We start from the raw sequence: 22397 nt of genomic DNA on the forward strand, positions 1-22397 counted from the left end.
TCCCTTCATGCGTGTGTGTGTGTGTGTGTGTGTGTGTGTGTGTGTGTGTGTGTGTGCACGCGCGCGCGTTCGACCCCAAACTCCCTCACCCCCCCCCCTCCCCCCCTCTCTCTCTCTCTCCCCTTCCCTCCCCCATCCATCTCCACAATTTGCTAAGTACTGGATAAAACAACTCTCTCTGTGCTTTCCTCCCAGGTTCTCCGAATCTCTCTTATCTCTTCCCTCTCTCTCCTTCCCTGGAGAAAAGAGGGATGAGAGAGGAATGGAGAGAGAGGGTGGGTAGGGGGGGGGGGAGGTGAGATAGATATATGGCCTGTGCAATGTCTCTTCCCCAGTCACACTACAGAGGAAGTACGAAGTCGATGCACGTATCAAGGGAGACACCCTCAGTCAACATCCATTTTCCACACACACCCGGACAAAACAAGGTGCTGCACGCACGCACAACAGTCACCCCTTGTCCGCATATTGACCCGGACAAAATTGCGGAAGGCGGTGAAGTCGCAACTCAGCATCCTAACTTCAGCTGCAGGAAATTTGGAGGCTAAAGCGCGAAGGAAGCCTGCACACACAGCGCAAGTGGCACCTCCTGTCAATTTACAGACCCGGGCAAAACACAGCAACGCGTATTTCAGCACAAGACGTCCCCTGCCAAGTCATGACCCAGACAAAACAAAGCAGTGCACACAGAACAAGGGGCACCCACAGACACACCTTCTCAACGTACAGACGCGGACGAAACAAAGAAATGCACACGGTGTGAGAGTAAAAAAAAACCCGTCAACATACTGACCCGGACAAAACAAGGAAGTGACGAAGAGCGCACAAAAAAAAAAAAAAACACCCCCCGCCTTGTCAATACCACCATACAAACCCTGACAAAGTAAGGCAATCACACACACACACACACACACACACACACACACACACACTGTCAAGTACTTATTAATTAAAAAACAAAACAACAACAGCAATAAAAGGGATAAAACACAGCGGTGCACAGAACACACGAGACACCCCTATGCCACCAAAGACCCCAGTTAACGACACAGGCAAACTACTACTGGTTGGTGGAACAAAAAAAAAAAAAGAAGCCCTTTAAACCCATTCCTCCATTCCGCCAGCTGAATCAGAACCAGGCTTACAAAGGTTTAGGAAAACCCAGTAATGGGGAGAAATCTCCAAGCAAACAGAGACCCCCCCCCACCCCCACCCCCCATCTCCCCCTCCCCTCACCTCCCAAACCCCCCTCTTTTTGTTATATACATTTTTTCTTCTTTTTTTTTTCTTTTTTAACCATCTTACGACTACAAAAAAGTGCAAGCTGGCGAGTTAACCCACTGACTGCTGCTGCTAAATGTGCCCATCAGTGAAGGGCTATAACCTTTTTTTTTCTTTTTTTTTTTTTAAGGAGCTACCGTCAAGCTAGCAATTACCGTTCTTTAAGATACATCTGGACCTCTTCCTCGAGGGATGGCACTGCTTTTTTGCTCAACCAAGATGACCACTTAAAAGAACACAGAAAAGAAGTTGGTTACACAGTTTCGGATTCATGTGACACAGATCATCATGTTCCACCCATGTCCAGCATGCATGGGGTTTTAAAATGCCATTAAAAATAGCAATAATAATAAATAAATAAATTTTAAAAAAATAAAAAAAAGACAGAAAGAAAGGATTCAGGGTGAAGACTCATGAAGGTGAATGACATCCACTGGTTCACGAATCTTCACCCCCCCCACCCCCCCCCCCCCCCCCCCACCCCATCCCCACCCCTCGTGAAATGAAACTAACACACTGAACTTGCCCTTCGCGCCATCAAGCGAACTCTGTGTGTGTGTGTGTGTGTGTGTGTGTGTGTGTGTGTGTGTGTGTGTGTGTGTGTGTGTGTGTGTGTGTGTGTGTGTGTGTGTCTGAGAGAGAGAAAATGAGAGACAGACAGACAGACAGACAGAGAAGATTTAGACAGAGAATAATGTATATACTTATAAACACATGTTCAACATAATGGCACTTGAGCAATACCAAGGTCAAGTTCTTCGTAAAAGGGTCGGTGTGTGTGAGTGTGAGTCACTGAGAGAGATAGAGAGAGAGAGGGGGAGAGAGAGAGAGAGAGAGAGAGAGAGAGAGAGAGAGACAGACAGAGACAGACGGACAGACAGACAGAGACAGAGCGAAATTAGAGAACTTCTACAGCAGACAGACAACACAGACAAGACAGACAGATCAAGTAGCCTCCGTTATTATCGCAGCGATGTACAAAGGGCAAGACGCCAAAATCCACCCCCACACCCCATCCCTCTCTCCACACACCCCTCCCCCCCACCCCAACCTCTCTACCTCGTGACGCAGACAAAGTGGATTATGCAACCGGAATTGCTTGTCCTGGCCGGAGTAGCCTTATGCTAGTCTGTCCACTCTTTAGTTCAGCCACTACACTGCCTTCGCTAACTATCCGGCTAGCGGAAGCTGCAGTGAGAGAGATCCCATCACTGCGTGCCCCTGTGCACTGCCTGTCACGTGCGGTGCCGGCCTCCGTCCTGGCTTGTGTGGAGACTGGACATCTCACCCCCCTGTCATTCCCTGTCTCACACACATGCACGCAAGCGCGCACACAAACACGCGCAAACAAACAGTGAGAGAGAGAGAGAGAGAGAGAGATGCACACACACACGCACGCACGCACACACACACACACACACACACACACAGAGTGATACGTATGCACAAACACTCACGCACTGATACAAGCGCGCACACAAACACACAAACAGTAAGAGACAGACAGACACACACACACACACACACACACATACTGATACGTATGCACATACACACTCACGCACTGATACATGCACGCACACAAACATACACACACACACACACTATCTCTCTCTCTCTTCCCTCTCCCCCTACCAACCTTATTCCTTTTCTTTCTTTTTTTTCGTCTTGAAAAGAAATCACCTTGAGCAAAAATACGTATAACTAAAGACTACTTCTACACACAGACACATACACAGACACAAAGACACACACACACGCACAAGAATAGGATAAAGTATCTGTTTTTTTTGCGTGGACTGAAAACAGGGTACATTTCAACCTTCCCATTCAGTAGACGTGTGCTTTGCTGCTATGTTGTAGAATAGAATTAGAACCTTTTCAGTTCTCACAACAATCAAGTGAGTCACACACACACACACACAAACACACACTCACACAGAGAGAGATATATAGACACAGCGAGAGAGAGAGAGATTTCCAAATGCCAGCAAGCAGGTCAAACCAAAAGGAGTTTGTAGTATACTCCATATCTGGTGATACATATACTGTTCCATGTCAAACTGATGCAAACTAGGCCTATCGGTTTGCTCTGCTTGGCCAAATTTCGCGCGGCTACCAGTGAAAAGACGACCCGTCTTGCCCTGTCCGCTCTTAGCCAATCAAACGCCTCTAAAAGCTACACGCGCTGAATCATTCCTTTGGCCAAGGCCTTTTGTGGACTGTTCCTTTGGACAAGGCCTTTTATGGACTGTTTCTTTCCGCCCCCTGTAAAATGATCGTGACTGCACTTGTACAAAGCCCGCAGAAGAACACGTTACTATTACTCCTTTGTAACTAGTTCGACGCTGTATGCATGGCCCACTGAACAGGAAACATCTCCTTTGCATTAGTCAACGACACAATAACAAAGAACAACAGCACCAAGAGCAACAAACACACACACACACACACACGCACACACACACACACACACAAGCCGGAGTGCGACAGACAATGCACAAAAACACACATTGTGTGGTGGGTGTGGGGGGCATGGAGGGTGCAGAAAGGGACATTTTCCCCGACCCACTAATTCTGAAAATGACCCACTGATTTTGTGCTGAGCGGGTCAAATGACACACAAAGTGCTGAACCAAACCTAAACGCTGGAAACCTCACCCAATCGGCCAAGCCGTCGTGACAAAAAAAACAACCAACCAAGACTTTAAGATTTCTTCAAATCGCACGCTGACAGATCGATCAATAAAGTCCTCTCTACCGCTGTTGTGTCCTTGTGGACGACATATTTACTGCTCCGTCGATTATTCTCACGTGCACATGTTTCCTTTGTGGCCAATACTTTTCCGTCTTCTTTTTTTTTTTCTTTTTTTTTTTCCTTCGTCTGACTTTAAAACAATGGATTTCCGCACTGGTTTCCCCTCAAGTGTCTAGATGACTCATGGTCACTCGAACTGCAGCAGCCCCCCCCCCCCCCACCCCCACCCCTCCTCACAACACACCCACCAAAATCCCCCTCTCCCCACCCCCACCAACACCCTGCAATCCCCCCCCCCCCTGCCCCCCACCTCTGCTCCTCTTACTATTTTGTCACATGCACGAGAGGCAGGAAGATCGTTCTGTCTTTCTGATAAACAGACACACACACACACACACACACACACACTCACTCACACGCACGCACGTACACACACACACAGATCAGTGCAGAGGTCCCCCCCCCTCTCTCTCTCTCTCTTTCTCTCTCAAAACCACGCTGTACAACGCTAATGCTGTAAGACAACAATGGATGAAGCATGAATCAAAGGCTTTGCGCTTTTTGCTTTCTCTAAAAACTTCTTTACTGTGTGTGTGTGTGTGTGTGTGTGTGAGTGAGAGAGTGCATGTGTGTGTGTGTGTGTGTGTGTGTGTGTGTGTGTATACATGTGTGTGTGTGTGTGCGTGCGTGCGTGTGTGTGTGTGTGTGTGTGTGTGTGTGTGTGTGTGTGTGTGTGTGTGTGTGTGTGTGTGTGTGTGTGTGTGTGTGTGTGTGTGTGTGTGTGTGTGTGTGTGTGAGTGCATGTGTGTGTGTGTGTGTATACATGTGTGTGTGTGTGTGTGTGCGCGCGCGCGCTTGTGTCTCACTCTGTGTCTGTGACTGTGTGCGTGCGTGCGTGCTTTTTGCTTTCTCTAAAAACTTCCTTACTCTTTGTGTATGTGTGTGTGTATGAGTGCATGTGTGTGTGTGTGTGTATACGTGTGTGTGTGTGTGTGTGTGTGTGTATACGTGTGTGTGTGTGTGCGCGCGCGCGCGCGCGCCTGTGTCTCACTCTGTGTGTCTGTGACTGTGTGCGTGCGTGCATGGGTGGTGTGCGTGCGTGTGTGCGTACATGTGTGTGTGTGTGTGTGTGTGTGTGTGTGTGTGTGTGTGTGTGTACATGTGTGTGTGTGTGTGTGTGTGTGTGTGTGTGTGTGCCTGTATTGAGGGCGAGGGCGGATAGGAGTGGGTACGTAAAACGGGAAAACAAAACACCGATAGAGAAAAAGAAAGGGGTGTGTGGGGTGAAGGGGTACGGAGAGAGACAGAGAGAAAGAGAGAGAGACAGAGACAGACAGAGAGAGACAGACAGACAGAGCGAATCAGAATGCTGTGAACAATGTGGAGAGACAACATAATCATCTCTTCCTCTGTCGCTGATTTAGGAACCATATTGATTATTGGCTCTCCTTCTCTGTCACTGTGAGTCTCTCTCTCTCTCTGTCTCTCTCTGTGATTCGCTCAGTCCAGTGTCTTGAAGATCGTCAGATACATGTATATATACATTTGTACAGTCTGTTCAGAAGGTGAGACAGACTGATTCCACCACTGAGCTTATCTATCATCCTCTGCCGTGGATTTTGTTCCTGTGTGTGTGTGTGTGTGTGTGTGTACGTGCGTACGTGTGTTGTTTCTGCTGCGGAAGTACGTCACTGATGATGCCCCCTGCCACCACTACCCCGCCTCCCCCCCCGCACCCTCCAAAGTTTTCTTGTGTTGTTCTTCACTGGGGCAAAGAGAAAACAAAGGAACAATTGAATTCTCTTTCCTCGTTCTTTCTTACCCCCCCCCCCCCCCCCCCCACCCTCCCCAACGACGAAGCCCTGGTCCATAATTTATGTTCCCTAGCAACCCCTCCTCCCCCCCTCTCCCTCCCTCTCTGTCTCCTCCCACCCATCACCGACACACACCCCATCCCACCCCCTCCTTTCCTTCATGGGTTTCCATCCTACTCTGAGAGCGGCAGATGGCCTGTAGTAAAGAGGGAGGGGTGTGTGTTGGGTGGGGGCGGGGGGGGGGGGGGGGGGTGGGAGGGGTGAGGGGGCAGTGCTGATTCACCGCCACCCGGTACAGAGCGGGTAGCAAGTAAAAAGAGCGGCCACCATTGTCGGTCTGCCAGCCAGCCCCCCCCCCCCCTCCGGCCCCCCTCTTCCCCCACCCCACAACCAGTGATGACACAGCGGCCCACACCGCACACCGCCAGCCATAATGAGTGATCCTCCTCCCCTATACCCCCCCCCCCGGCCCCACCCCGTCCCCTCTCACCCTCTTCCCCCCCGTCTGTGATGTGTACCCCGAACCTAACCCACTTTTTTCCCTGATGACTGTCGCTCCGCCTTCCATCTTCGCTTCTCCTCCTCCCAAGCCCTGGTATACCCATCTTTAGTCTCTCTCTCTCTCTCTGTGTCTCTCTCTCTCCCTCTCTGTCTGTCTGTCTCTCTTTACTAGTAAAGTGCCATGCTAATTACACGTTCATTTTCATACATTACATACTGTGACAGCTCCAATCAAAACTGGGACGAATTGTATGGCAGACCAGTGGCCTTATCTCCCCCCACCCTCCACCCCCTCCCCCATCACTTATCTTCTTTCGTTAGGACATAATGTGCATGTTGTATACATAGATCTATTCATCGAACCACATGATGGGTTTTCTGCGAAATGATTAGTGAACGATGAAGATGCTGACTCAGTGACTGGAACAGAACGCAGTGCTTGAATTGCTTCTCTCTCTCTCTCTCTCTCTCTCTGTGTGTGTGTGTGTGTGTGTGCGTGTGTGTGTGTGTGTGTGTGTGTGTGTGTGTGTGTGTGTGTGTCCATGTTCAGATTATCTAATGTCAACTACCAAAGAATCAGTTATTAAGCAGTCAGCATTTTACCAAGATACAAATCTTTCAAAATAAGCAGCACAATATGTAGCTGAGTGACTGCAAGCTGGTTTATGAATAAGAAATGCTTTCTATTGAGTCATTTTATTATACCTCTGTAAATAGTGTAATGCTTGCTTACACTACTCCTTCATAATACTGAATAAAACATCTCTGTCTCTCTCTCTCTCTTCTGGAATGTGACAATCTGTGTTCACAGATCACCCTTCATGAGCGGCCACGGCCTTTATTGAATAAAAAATTGTTCTCTCTCTCTCTCTCTCATGCACTGTTTTGAGTGTTCTACACCACAGCTGAATTTCTGTCACCGGAGATCATACAGAACTGTGCATTATGCAGTCTGTACCGGTGGGGTCTGATCCCAGCAGCGCCCTGTGTCCCCTGTGACTGTGTACGGCAAAAGCATCGGCCATCACAGTGGCTGCAAACAGTATTGATCCGTCTTCTTGTTTTCTCCTCCTCCTTCTCTCCATCACACCACCAACATCAACTTGCTAATGATTCTGGTTCTGGATTCGTGCATGCTGGATATTTGTGTTTCCTACAAGTCCCTTACTCTCACGGGATCTTTAATACGTATGCATATCTGGTCGTCTGTATGCATGGGATATATATATCTAAACATGAAGGAGGTTCTGGTATTAGCAGGTCTGCACATCAGTCGACCAGAGACAGAGGAAAGAATATCCATGCTTTACCTGTCAGAGAGTGCTGGGATCAACTCAACCACCCTCAGATTCGAAGTTCAAAGGAAATACTCGGCTTGAGCCAACAGACCCATCCAAAATCTTGAGCCAACACACCCATCAAAAATCCTGAGCCAACACGCCCATCAAAAATCCTGAGCCAACAGACCCATCCAAAATCTTGAGCCAACACACCCATCAAAAACAGCACTGGTTCTGATACGAAAGAACAAAGGATAAATTTTGGTTTGAACTGAGGAAGTCCTGTCTATAGTGATTAGTTATGCAATTAAAATTATAAAGCAGATTCATCAACACTTATGACGAACATGTATGACTAACATCTGTACTGAAAACAAATCTGTTTCACACACACACACACACACACACACACACACACACACACAATTATTTCATATAGATTTACTTCTTCATTTTCCAAAACAAAAGCAAACCAAAGTGATCCCTCATTAACAGGAAGACACCCACTCAAGTGGAAAGCAAGTCAGGAAACAGATCCTTCAGATCCACTGATAAAAGTTCTCTGTCCGCAAAAATAAAATATCTCACAACAAAACTTCCGTCACTGAATCACCAACAAGGACAGACACTAACACAATGAACAATCGCATTATGAATATCTACAGCACACAATGGCTAAAAGCCTCCGTCCTGTCACAAGGCTTGTCATTGTGTTATATAGGGAAGGGATTGGGGTGGGGGTGGGGGTGGGGGGAGTTTATTATTGATATACACAAAGCAAACAGATCAGTTTCTGTCTGAAATCAATAAAATTTGAATCGTAATGGAAGAACCAAACCTGATAATATGATATTTTACATTCCCTGTCATTGTCAAGGCAACAAGAAACAGGGGTCTGTGTGTGTACACGTGCGACTGTAAAAGATTTTCATCGCAATTATCAAAAATTCCGTACACCATATACTACCAGTATCACTCACACCATGTATACACTGAGCAGAACTAAATAATCATAATGTGAATAATGTGTGATGCATGTAGGCCAAGGCTATCACTGCTATATACCACATTTCATTAGTAGTTTGCACAGGACAGGAATGTCAGACCCCTGCCGGAATCTGCACTAGTTGGGTCACGGTTAAGTATGTGTAATTAAATACCACATTTCAATTGCCACATGTGTCATTTCACATGTGGAACAAGTGCAGCACTGGATGACAGTGACTCAAGATGACCGTCTCAAGTGACACTTATGCCAGACAAAAGATTTTAAATCAGCCAATCATCTGTTAGTAAAGACTGGAAATCAACCAATCATCCATTAGTAAAGATTTGAAATGAGCCAATCATCTGTAAATAAAGACCTGAAATCAACCAATCATCCATCAGTAAAGATTTGAAATGAGCCAATCATCTGTAAATAAAGACCTGAAATCAACCAATCATCCATCAGTAAAGATTTGAAATGAGCCAATCATCTGTAAATAAAGACCTGAAATCAACCAATCATCCGTTGGTAAAGGTTTGAAATAAACCAATCATCCATCAACTCAACACATGGATTTTCCCTCCCCCTTTATGTGTGATAGAGAACGCCTGATGATATTCCCTTCAAGCTGAACACTAAAACTTGGAAATATTCAAACAATGAAAGGTCAAGCAATATTGAACAATAACTGATAAATGAACAGCTGCACAGTTCACACTGCAGACTATGCAGTGACTTTGCCTCCGATAAGATCTGAAACTGATTCATCAACACTGTGTATAGTGTAAACCTGTGATAAAAAAAAATAAAAGATTTAAGATTACTCAATTCTGATGCTGCAAACATCCATGATAAAGACTGAGCACATCTGATCAAACATTGAATCTGTAATCATAAATCAGAGTGCGATACATCTACTGTGCCACACAGACTTTTGCAATGACGTTCACTCGCGTTAAGATCCAAAATGAATTCGACAAACTGGTGTATTAACTAAGCAAGGAACAGGCGGTCAACTCATAACATGTGCATGGCAGCATGAAGGCTTGCCCCAAACAGGAAAGAGGAAAGAGAAACTAGGCGGAGGTTTTCACACTCAAACAAGAAAATGACACATCATCGTCATCATCTTCTCATCATTCAAGATCCTCGTCATGGCTTTTCTTCCACCATGACAACACAATTCACACAATGAGTGGGACAGGCCCAGGCAGACCACAATACTTAAACTGTGGAGCGTCACAGACAATCACAATGCAAAAGGGAAAATTTTAACTCCTGACTCTGTTGGACATTCCATGCATGCCAGATGGGGCGTGCCACTCCAATCAATGAAGCAACCACCCAACTTCTTCCACTGTTTCCTCCCCACAAAATGGCATTACATTCAGGCTGATTCAAACCACCGCAACATTCTTTACCAAACAATGACGACTTTTTATCACTGTGAACAGCCTGGTCAGTGTGCTTCTGGTAACGTTTTCATTTCTCAGGAAATCCACTGTCCTTCGTCTTAAGTGTCATGCGCAAGTCATGCATCAGAAAACATTTGGTGAAATCTCACCCCATGATCCACTGTCAATGACGAGTCAGAAAAAATGTATCCTGATGTTCTATCTGTTGCCAGACAAGTCAATTTTCACGTCAAGCTCTCTCTCCCCACCCCACCCTCCCCTCTGCTCAAACTCTTTCCTTCCTTTCAGGTCATTCATCAGAAAATGTCTACTGAAATTTCAACCCAAGACCCAAAGCCAATCATCTGCTGGCAAGTGACTGGACAATCTGTCCACACCCAACAAGTTAGTCTCAAGACAATGTCCCCTCAAATACCAGAACATTCATCAAAACATGTGGACTGCTTTTAACTCTTTGGCCAGCAAGTTTCTGTATGAAGACCACTCTCCAGCACCAATTTATTAGCCTTGACTTGCTCGGTCCTATGATTCAGTTCGTGTCCACACAACCCAGTGGCTTTGTTCTCTTCAGACTCTGTCAAGGGAGGAAGGTAGTCCATTTCTTCCAGCACATGCACAGGGCAACTTGCCTGCAGCTGTCAGAAAATGACCCCTCAAATCCATGCCCTGGCAAATAATTCAATAGAATATCATCCCTTATAATTATATATATATATATATATATATATATATATATCGTGTTCTTTCTCTGTTTCTGGACCTTGCAATTGGAATGAACTTCCTTTTTCGCTTCGTCAAGTCTCCACACTCAAGTCTCCACACTCAGCTCTTTCAAGTCTGGCCTTAAAACCCACCTCTTCCCAAAATAGCCTCCCTTGCCTGCCCTTCCTCGTCTTTAGTTTCGACAGTTTTAGAGTTATGCATGCGTGTGAATGACTGGTGCGAAAGCGCTTTGATTTGTCTCTGCACAAGATCCAGTGCTATATAAATACCATTATTATTATTATTATTATATATATACGCCAGAGTATTCATCTGAAAATGTCGTCTCAAAATCAAATACCAGAGAATCCATCAAAACATGTCCCCTCAAACACCTGAATATTCACACATTCCCTCAAATACCAAAATATTCATCAGAAAATATCCCCTCAACCTCAAATACCACAGTATTCTACTGTCAATTAGAAATCCGTACCCTCAAATTATATCACAGTATGTGGATCCCTAAAATACCAAAGCATTCATCAAAACATGACAACTCAAATACCAGATTCATCAGAAAACACACATCCACCCCCACCCCCTCCAATACCGCAGTATTCTACAATCAATTAGAAAATGCACCGCCAAATACCAGAGAATGTGGACGGTACTCAAAAGTCAAATACCAGAGAATGTGGACAGTACTCAAAAGTCAAATACCAGAGTCATTCATCAGAACATGCCAGAGGAGTGGATCCCTCAAATTCCACACAATCATCGCAGGTGGGTGGGGTAAGGGGGTTTGAGGGGAGGGGGAGGGGGGTAGGGGAGACAACCAAACCAAACCCAGCCCTCCGATTGTCTGCCCACCCGCTGTGTGATGAACAGCAAGGTCGCCCTTCTGCCACTGACATTCTGGCAGTGATTAACCTAATGACTGAACGAGCCCCCCCCCCCCCCCCCCCACCCCCACCCTGACTGCCGCACACGATGTGACAAACCACAGACATCAGGGTCCAGCTTTTTCTGGCAGCGTGCCTTGGAGGACGTCCCCATCTGCTGCATCTCGTTTACAAATATACGTCATCGTCATGGCTACAGGCTGGTAGTAATTCGTCTCATGTTCCACCATCCCCGCAGTGCCACTGTGCTAGTGAAAGAAATTCACAATTCAAGGCGGAGGGTACAAGACTGATACTGGCAAACAACAGGAAGCGACAAGCAGATGTTTATACTTCATTATGAACACAGACAATGATGATGAAAAAAGAAAGGGTGTGATTACTGCATAGTGTGTGTGTGTGTGTGTGTGTGTGTGTGTGTGTGTGTGCTATTGTGTGACCATACCCAGTATGGTTCCAGGACTTTCTCTCGAAAACCATAGTCAACCTCAACAGCATCTGCATCTGTGTTGATAATAACTTGTATGTATATATATATATATATATATATATATATATATATATATGCATAATACATTCATTGTATCTAAGCTTTTTTTCGTTGGTCTTGTGATGGACAACATACTAAGGTTAGCGAAGGTTAAGATTTCCTTTCTTTCTTTTCACAGGTCTTGATGCAGGACCAGCAAATGCTATGCCCAGCCGTAATGCCAGTACGCATGTGTTGAAAATGGTAGAACTGTGTCAAGTTCTGAGCAGATTGTTCTTCTGGGTCTGTGGTATGATAATTTCTCTCTCTCACTCTCACACGTGTACACACACACACACACACACACACGTGCATGCGTGCATGCATGCTTTCACACACACTGAAAAAGACAAAGTGTGAGAAACATTTCAATGGAAAATCTTTTTCCCAAATCAAAAACATTTTCGTAGCACTATATTCAAGTACTGCCACAGACTGTGCCCAAACGGTGGGATGACTGTACCTAAATCTTAGTGCATACCTGATGCATATATATATATGTATTTCACTACACCATTTACAGGGTTTTTTGTTGTTTATTAACCAGTAATTTGCTGCAGCTGGTAAGTGACCTATACCCACTGAAATCCAAACCTGTGGACCCATTGTGGGAGGCAGGGAGAATCCTCACTAAATCACAATTTGGGGAGGAAAAAAAAGACCTTATCTGTAGTTACCACAATAATGGTTATTTTTACAAGGCCGACCTCTCAGTTTCACTTTCACAATAATTAATTCTGGATAGCTGGTGGTTAATTCCATTTGTACATGATATAATTATAATACTACTTTTTTTATATTCTTTCTTTTTATAACAAAATACAAATGACAATTAGCTTTCCATGCGTGTTTCCCCGTGATAACAGTAATTTGAACAAGTCACAGAAGGTTCACTGGCCTGGCACGTGAGGGCCTCATCACGCCATGAATGTAAACCACAGTCCTCAGGAATGCTCCACACTGCAGACCTCCATGAAGCCATTACCCTAATGACCATGATGATGATGATGAGACAACCATTCAGCTCCCATCCTGCCCTGCCCACATGCAATCTGCTGCCAGGCCAGGCCAGCTAGCAGCGCCCTCTACTCAGCGCATGATTAATCTCTGATTAAAGCAACAACAGGCTCATCACAACATCATCAGCATTCCCCCTCCCACCCCCATCCCCACATTAATCTCTTCTGCTGATTGCACTCTGGCCAAATTAAAACCTGCTGAAGACTAAACTTTAACCATGAAGTGATAGAATAAATCATTTATTTTGACACGGCTGGCGATGGTGAAATGATGTCAATGAGAAGGCTTCTAGTTCTACTGCTTCATTTTTTTTTCTTCCCACATTCAGACTCAGAAGCACAGGGCTCGAAATGACCACTACCCCCGAAAGCAGAGCATGGCTGCCTACATGGCGGGGTAAAAACGGTCATACACGTCAAAGCCCACTCATACACATACGAGTGAATGTGGGAGTTGCAGCCCACGAACACAGAAGAAGAAGAAGAAGAAATGACGACTTATCTATTATCCCGGACTTCTGAACATTTTAGGAGACAACATGAAATTATTATCGAACTTGTTCACCGTGCAACTAAATTCTGACTGTGTCCATCAGTGAAAGTGTGACTGCCACGTCAGCTTCAGCGCCGACCAATTGCACAGTTTCCCTCCTACCTTTTCATTTTAATGCATGTATGCATCCCCAACCCAGCTTTTCTTTTCCTGTAATTCATACTAGTTTTTAATATATCAAATCAGGCCTGCTGATTGTAATTACACAAATGATGGAACGGTAATTCCACATAACGGCATATACTGCCTCTTTAACAAGGGAGGCAGGTAGAAATTTGTGGGTACAAGTTGTTTTTTTTAAATTTATTTATTATCATTATTACTTCTTTTAATCTACCTGACTTCCCCCCCCCCCCCCTGCCCCCTGCCAAAAAACAAAAACAAACAAAAAACCCCACACTGATCAACTTTTCCTTCCTTCCCACCTGCTCATGGCAATAGCACGTGACCCTATTATACCTAAAGTTTCTGTTTAATGGTCACAAGATCTGTCATCTCAAATCCACTCCATGCCAACCCAAGCAAACACAATGAGAAGGGCATTCAGCTAGTACACAAGCAGACTTCAACAGACCTTTCCAAAACAGGGTAGTCCCTCCCACCTATGCTGAATTTTCTCTCCCCTGATTCATGTTACACAAAGGATACTGTATAGGTCTACATTGTATAGCATGTGTTTTTCTTAAAAGTATGTCACCTGGACAGTTGAAGTCCCAAAACATTTTGTTCTTTTGTAAGAAGGCATGCGAGCTATTCCAGTGGCAATTCTATATTGTTGTTTTTGTTGAACATTGTTATTGTTACATTTTTTCTTAAACTATAAAGTTAAAAAATCATAATCTTTTTTTTTCTCTCTCTCTCTAATTCAGTCTTTGACTCTGAGTCACAATGGTGATGGTTGTTTTAATTTACAAATACATTTTTAATCATTATCTTAGTGATTCACAGACTTGATCTGGACATATTCAGCCTGACAAAGAGTGAAATTGTGAACTAAGACAGACTGTGTGTGTGTGTGTGTGTGTGTTCGTGTGTGTGTGTATTTTCATTATTTGTATTCCCTGGGGAAAAAAAAACACCTTTCCCTTGCAATTAACTGAGATATTTGCAATATCCTTGTAGCTTTCCAAGTTTCTTATTTGCAGCATCACTTCTTTTCATTTTCACAAAATCAGAAATATGGCTTGAGTGGAACAAACACTTTATTTCCAGGGACACACACTGAGCGGATATGTTTGCCACTCTTTAATTGCTTTCTGCAATCTTTAGCGTTGGGTTTTTTTGTGTTTTTTTTCCTCAGTGAATCAATCACGTGCAAGTTTCTTCTTGCACTGTTCCATAATTTATAAACCAGATTTGTGTGTCAATCATTCAATGTGAACAGTGGGAACTGGTGTGACAAACTAAACCAAGAACTTCATACATAAGGCCAAAAATTCAAACTGGATAATGTTCACTGGTTTGTTTGTTTTTAAAGGAAACAACAACAAATCATAGACCGGCCTGGGTGAGTACACTGTACAGTGACAGCAAAAATCACTGTTACGACTTGTTCCATTTATCATCCTAAGAAGAAAAGAAAATGGAAAACACATTGTATACTATATCAGGGAAAACAGGAAAATGTGTCCAAACAGCCAATATGTATACAAGACAAACACTCATCCGCACAGAAGAATGTTTATTACACTTAAATAGTAGATCAGACAACTAATGTAGATTTACTCACATAAAATTTCAGAATTGCCAACTAGCCAAATATTCAAGTTTGCTAAAAGGTTCAGATGCTTCGTTGATGATGATGATGATGATGATGATTGTGTGTGTGTGTGTGTGTGTGTGTGTGTGTGTGTGTGTGTGTGTGTGTGTGTGTGTGTTATGTGTTTGCATTTAATTCCAGGATGTAGAATAATTATCATTATGTTTTCTTACTACAGTTGTTCATGGGACGGACATAGGGGATTTTTTTGTTTGTTTTTTCCTGCTTTGTAAGTTTGTTGTTGTTGTTTGTTTGTTGTTTACTTTTTGTTTACTATTGTATTTTGTGAATGGACATTGACTCGAATAAAAACTGATTTAACTGAATCGTGTCTCAATCAGTCCAGAGGACAGAAACTAAAATTTTTAGTTATAATTCAAAATCAAATCCTGTTACCAGTCATGTCTTGTAGTGTAACAGACCACACAGTTCTTCCAGATCACACCAGGTCCGTTCATTTCAAATTACCTTCAATCATTTAATCACTCAAAATCTCTTTGGCTGAAAATACTGTGACAAAGCTCATGCTTTTCATGATGCTCCAGAACTTTACGATCAGAGACATGGTAATTATTACAACAATGTGTATCTTTTCTTTGCATGCTTTGTAACATCCACACAATGCAAACCTTTAGACTATGAATGCATTCATGTGCCTGTGTAGCAGCTGGTTTTATACTCTAATGTAATTTGATTCAAATGTGAATGAGCAAGACCTTGACTTGTGTGTTGTTTTTTTCACAGCACCAGCACCCAGCGTATACCTGAGTCCAAATACTCCGTAGCACAGACCATAACGTACACTTGTAAGTTGTGTCCTGTCTAGACAGTCGTCTACAATCAGGACAATGTCTAAATTGTCATGTTTGGGCTCTACATTAATTACAATTCAAAAGAAAGTTCTACAAAACAAACAAATGACAACAACGGAAAAGTAATGGAAACACAACTATTCTTGTTTACTTGTTTGATTCACCATTCTCTCTCTACTCTCTGACTCTTGGAGTCCCCCTCACTTGTCTCACGACTCCCCAAAACCTCCTCCCTCTTCCTCTTAGGTCATCTTCTCTCCACTCTGAAATCCTGTCATTTTAAAAATGACAGCAAAAAGATGTATACCATACAAGTTACAATATTAGTTTTTATTACTGCATTATTTAGCTGGAAATATTCTGACATTAACGGATCTGGGGATCTATTAGTAAAAAATATGATAATGTTAGAGTCCTGGGACTTGTCAGAAAATCATACACAAGGAATGTGGAGAGTAAATGGAGAAAGTTTATTTTAAAAAAACACACAAAAACTGTTGGTTATAAAACATGGAGCGCCCTGGAATCACTATATCAAAATAAAATGACCATCAGAGGCTAGCCTTTAATGAGATCCACAAGGCACCCCATGCTAAATCCATCCCTGCAAACCTGTGCATAATAAATCCAGACAAAAGACAGATGGGGAGACAAGATGGGAGGACTGACAGCACCAGTAAGACAGAATTATTCATGAATTAGCCCTGCCCTGAAAAGAGGGCAGCATCACAGTTGGGTAGGGGGGGGGGGGGGGGGGGGGGGGGGGGGGAGGGGGGGTTCATGACTCGACCAGCCAACAGGAAATGCTGGTACATTTCCTCCCAAACGGCTGAAATGTCACAACCATTATCAAAACCAGCTTGAACATCACCACCAGTTACATCTTCTCCACTCTACTATCTGGTCTGCCCTCCATACAGATCTCTGCTAGCACTGGGAATGCTGCTGTGACAAATGACCCGAATCTCTCAACTCATCATATAAAATATTTCATAATTCATTTGTAACTGTGTGTTGTTTGAACAGTTTAGTAACGACCTAATGTCCTGTACGGTACTGCTATTCAATTTCAATGTCATTAAGTAACACTGATAGCTCAGTTTTAAACTGGTTCTACTGTATGGTTTTCATGTTCTGCTCATCGGAAAAGCGTATCATTAATAATCACCAAACTGAAAGTGCGACCAACTGCCAACACTGTGGCTCATTGTTATCAAAACACTCAAGTGATCCCCGCTCATTATTCATGTCGGCGGGATGTCAAAGTACAAAGTACTCCACTTGCGTGAAGACTTCAATGCTAGTTTCACTTTCATCGTCTCGGCAATATCTGGAAAATAGGAAAAGTGGAAGGATCGCGACCCGTAGCTCTGTGGACGAGATCTAATGTACATAATTATTGATAATCACGCTCTCCGCAATTCTCTCTCTCTCTTTTCTCACACAACGTTAGGCCGTTGTTGTTTTTTTAACCCTCCCTTCCTGTCCCGCACTCGAATTTTTATTTGAAACTGACTTGCAGATTCAAGGCTCTGCGATAAACAAACCAAAGCCCATTCGACACAAACTATAGCTTGCGTAGGAGACTGAAGACCGTGATATTACCAATGTGTTGTCTGTTTTGAACCTGTACCAGTTGCCGAGAAGTAGCTGACAGCATCGCTGCTTTGACACTTAAATCGATCGCAAAATAAATTCTATCCGCGGATACAAAAGGGAGAGAAGCACACGATGACACTACTTTCACGATGTCACAAGAGACGACACTCTTCTAAAATGAAATCGGCACTTACCTAGTAATGTCGGAGCAAGTAAGAAGCGGAAAAGCTCCATTGTAATCATCCTGGTTGGAAACGCGTAGAGAAACAGAGCACTGTAGTCGTCTGAAGAATGCTACCTCGTCAGGTTTGTGATGGTCGTGTCGGCCACCGAAACTGTTTTTCCCAAGGCACTGCCTGCCCGCTCACACGGTGAATCACGTTATGCGTCCGCAGTAGAAAATAGTTCCAAATAGTATTGGCAATTGTCGCTTTCGAAACGAAAAACAAACTACTTCACTTCCCCGTAATGTTTTCTGTCTTTTATAAGGACGACTAACTTTCGTTAATTATGGGTAACTACCGGTCTGTGTTGCAAAACATCCGCGCATAAATATCTTTGAAACACATAGGTAATGACTGTCAAAAGCGTGGGCAGAATTACCTCCCTTCACTTGGTGGGATTGGTTTCTTCTTTTTTCAGTCTTTCGCCTGCAGCTTGTCGTCTCCACACATTCGTGTGTTCTGCGCCAGCGACGACGTTATTTTTAGCAGCCATTGATGACTTGTTTTCTTTCCGCGTCAGACCTGGATATATTCATTATCAATATAGATTTTCTTTTTTTTCCCACCATCTCGTGATTTTCGCAAGAAAAGCGTAGACTGCTGCTGCGAGGCACTGGAGATATACAGATTATTATGTATATGTGACTACATCATGTCCTTTTTTTTTATTCCAGCTAATAAGACGGCAGGTGTTTGAGTCCGCAAGCACGCGCACTCACTTGCACGGTTTATTTATTTATCTATCCATTTTTTGCACTATATTATTTATTAAGTCACGTCTTGGACCTTTAGTGATATCTAGACAACACCACCACCACCACTTCTACTCCAGCTACTTCTACTGCTACTGCTACTACTACTACTACTGACTCAGTGCTGGTGGTGGTGGTGGTGGTAATGATGGTGATGATGATGATGACCTGAAAATGTATTTTAAAAAAATTAAAAAATAATTAAAAAAAGGGAGGGAGATAATTGGTCATCCAAATTTCCCTCCCTTCCGTCTTGGAAGGGGCAGGGTCATTGTCAGAGAACCTGACAGTAAGCTGACAATATAAACAATAGCTGCGAGTTCCTCACAACAAGTCTGCTGATGTCAGATCGAAGATTGAATAAGAGTCATACAAGGGTATTTCAGCTTCTTACTTATATGAAATAATTAATAATAATAATAATGGATACTTATATAGCACACTATCCAGAAATCTGCTCTAGGTGCTTTACAAAAACGCTTTTGTTAACATAAAACATCATATCTATGTTACATACACACACCAAAATGTGACTACACACACACACACACACACACACACACGCTGCATACATACATTTTAACATACATGTGTATCTAACAGCTACCCGAACACATACGCACACATAGGCAGGCACAAACTTACATAAACACACGCACACGCACACACAATACACATTCATATACATGCATGTAGTTATGTACACATACATATGTATACACACATAGTCAAGCACAGCTAAATAATTATATGATATAACATCAGATGAGATAGTTATCAGTTATAACATTAATAATAATAATTATATTATATTATTATTAAAAGAATATATATTTCAACAACAACAACAACAACGACGACGACGAAATATATACATGAGGAAATATCAGTAGACTCGCAAAGAGATAATTTGCAAGTCAGTATCAGTCTACCTTGATTGGATGCCGAACACTGAATAATATGTTAGAATTATTTCAGTACTGAGACCAAAGTTCCCATACTTCTGCATTCCACAGAGAGAGAGAGAGAGAGACAGTCTCAAATTCCCTACTACCACGCCCCCTCCCTTTTCTCCCAGAGCACCACATCCCACGCACTCAAATCCACTTCCATGCCGCTTCCCAATCAATCCAGGTGTATAAATGATATCCATTGACGTCAGCAGGACCTGTTTTGCACTGACATCTACCCATTGACAAGCCACCTTATATGTAAATAGCAAGTCAGTAACTACATCCTCTAACTGACCTTTCTAGACGCAGACGTACGTTACACGCACTCACACTGAGGCGCGTGCGTGCTTTTACTGTCACTGACGGACGCACGCACACACACACACACAGGCACGCGCGCACGCACGCACGCACACACACGCACACACACACACACACATACACACACTGGCACACACATACTTTCCCCATCCCCACCCCAAACACACACATACATACATACATACATACATACATACATGTGAGTGACATGTACGTTGGTGTGAGTGACAATTGCGTGAGCAACATCTAGGTGGATGTAATGGACTAGTTCATGTGAGTGACCTAGATGAGTTGAGTGTAAATGACACCTGGTAAGTGTGAGTGACAGTTACGTGTGAGAGGCAGGTGCATGTGAGTGACAGGTGAGTGTGGGTGATGGTGAAGTGAGTGTGAGTGAAGGTGAATGTGAATGACAGGTGAGTGTGGGTGACTGGTGAGTGTGAGTGACAGGTGAGTGTTGAATGACAGGTGAGTGTGAGTGATTGGTGAGTGTGGGTGATTGGTGAGTGTGAGTGACAGGTGAGTGTGGGTGACAGGTGAGTGTGGATGACAGGTGAGTGTGAGTGACTGGTGAGTGTGAGTGACTGGTGAGTGTGGGTGACAGGTGAGTGTGAGTGACTGGTGAGTGTGGGTGACAGGTGAGTGTGAGTGACTGGTGAGTGTGGGTGACAGGTGAGTGTGAGTGACTGGTGAGTGTGGATGACAGGTGAGTGTGGGTGACAGGTGAGTGTGGGTGACAGGTGAGTGTGAGTGACAGGTGAGTGTTGAATGACAGGTGAGTGTGAGTGACTGGTGAGTGTGGGTGACAGGTGAGTGAGTGACTGGTGAGTGCGGGTGACAGGTGAGTGTGGGAGACAGGTGAGTGTGGGTGACAGGTGAGTGTGAGTGACTGGTGAGTGTGGGTGATTGGTGAGTGTGAGTGACAGGTGAGTGTGAGTGACAGGTGAGTGTGAGTGACTGGTGAGTGTGGGTGACAGGTGAGTGTGGGTGACAGGTGAGTGTGAGTGACTGGTGAGTGTGGGTGACAGGTGAGTGTGGGTGACAGGTGAGTGTGAGTGACTGGTGAGTGTGAGTGACTGGTGAGTGTGGGTGACAGGTGAGTGTGGGTGACAGGTGAGTGTGGGTGACAGGTGAGTGTGAGTGACTGGTGAGTGTGGGTGACAGGTGAGTGTGGGTGACAGGTGAGTGTGGGTGACAGGTGAGTGTGGGTGACTGGTGAGTGTGAGTGACTGGTGAGTGTGGGTGACAGGTGAGTGTGAGTGACTGGTGAGTGTGGGTGACAGGTGAGTGTGAGTGACAGGTGAGTGTGGGTGACAGGTGAGTGTGAGTGACTGGTGAGTGTGGGTGATTGGTGAGTGCGGTGACAGGTGAGTGCGGGTGACAGGTGAGTGTGAGTGACAGGTGAGTGTGGGTGACAGGTGAGTGTGGGTGACAGGTGAGTGAGTGACTGGTGAGTGCGGGTGACAGGTGAGTGTGGGTGACAGGTGAGTGCGGGTGACAGGTGAGTGTGAGTGACTGGTGAGTGCGGGTGACAGGTGAGTGTGGGTGACAGGTGAGTGTGGGTGACAGGTGAGTGTGAGTGACTGGTGAGTGTGGGTGATTGGTGAGTGCGGTGACAGGTGAGTGTGGGTGACAGGTGAGTGTGAGCGACAGATGAGTGTGAGTGACTGGTGAGTGTGAGTGACTGGTGAGTGTGAGTGACAGGTGAGTGTGGATGACAGGTGAGTGCGGGTGACAGGTGAGTGTGAGTGACAGGTGAGTGTGGGTGACAGGTGAGTGTGAGCGACAGGTGAGTGTGAGTGACTGGTGAGTGTGGGTGACAGGTGAGTGTGAGTGACAGGTGAGTGTGGGTGACAGGTGAGTGTGAGCGACAGGTGAGTGTGAGTGACTGGTGAGTGTGGATGACAGGTGAGTGTGAGTGACAGGTGAGTGCGGGTGACAGGTGAGTGTGAGTGACTGGTGAGTGTGAGTGACTGGTGAGTGTGAGTGACTGGTGAGTGTGGGTGACAGGTGAGTGTGAGTGACTGGTGAGTGTGAGTGACTGGTGAGTGTGAGTGACTGGTGAGTGTGGGTGACAGGTGAGTGTGGGTGACAGGTGAGTGTGAGTGACAGGTGAGTGCGGCTGACAGGTGAGTGTGAGTGACAGGTGAGTGTGGGTGACTGGTGAGTGTGGGTGACAGGTGAGTGTGGGTGACAGGTGAGTGTGAGTGACTGGTGAGTGTGGATGACAGG

General features: G+C 44.6%; 1 protein-coding gene across 4 annotated transcripts in view; it reads right to left on the reverse strand.

Annotated features, from left to right (window-relative positions):
* LOC143291526 (neural cell adhesion molecule 2-like) overlaps window positions 1–18268 on the reverse strand; it is a 169103-nt gene extending 150835 nt beyond the window's left edge. For all 4 annotated transcript variants that reach the window (XM_076601424.1, XM_076601425.1, XM_076601427.1 and 1 more), the window contains exon 1: window positions 18110–18268. In XM_076601424.1, the coding sequence (XP_076457539.1) occupies window positions 18110–18158 (49 nt within the window). In that variant the 5' untranslated portion in view covers window positions 18159–18268. The remainder of the gene's footprint in view (window positions 1–18109) is intronic.
* Window positions 18269–22397: the final 4129 nt, after the last annotated feature.

The sequence above is a fragment of the Babylonia areolata genome, chromosome 17 (assembly GCF_041734735.1).
Source record: "Babylonia areolata isolate BAREFJ2019XMU chromosome 17, ASM4173473v1, whole genome shotgun sequence".
NCBI lineage: Eukaryota > Metazoa > Mollusca > Gastropoda > Neogastropoda > Buccinidae > Babylonia > Babylonia areolata.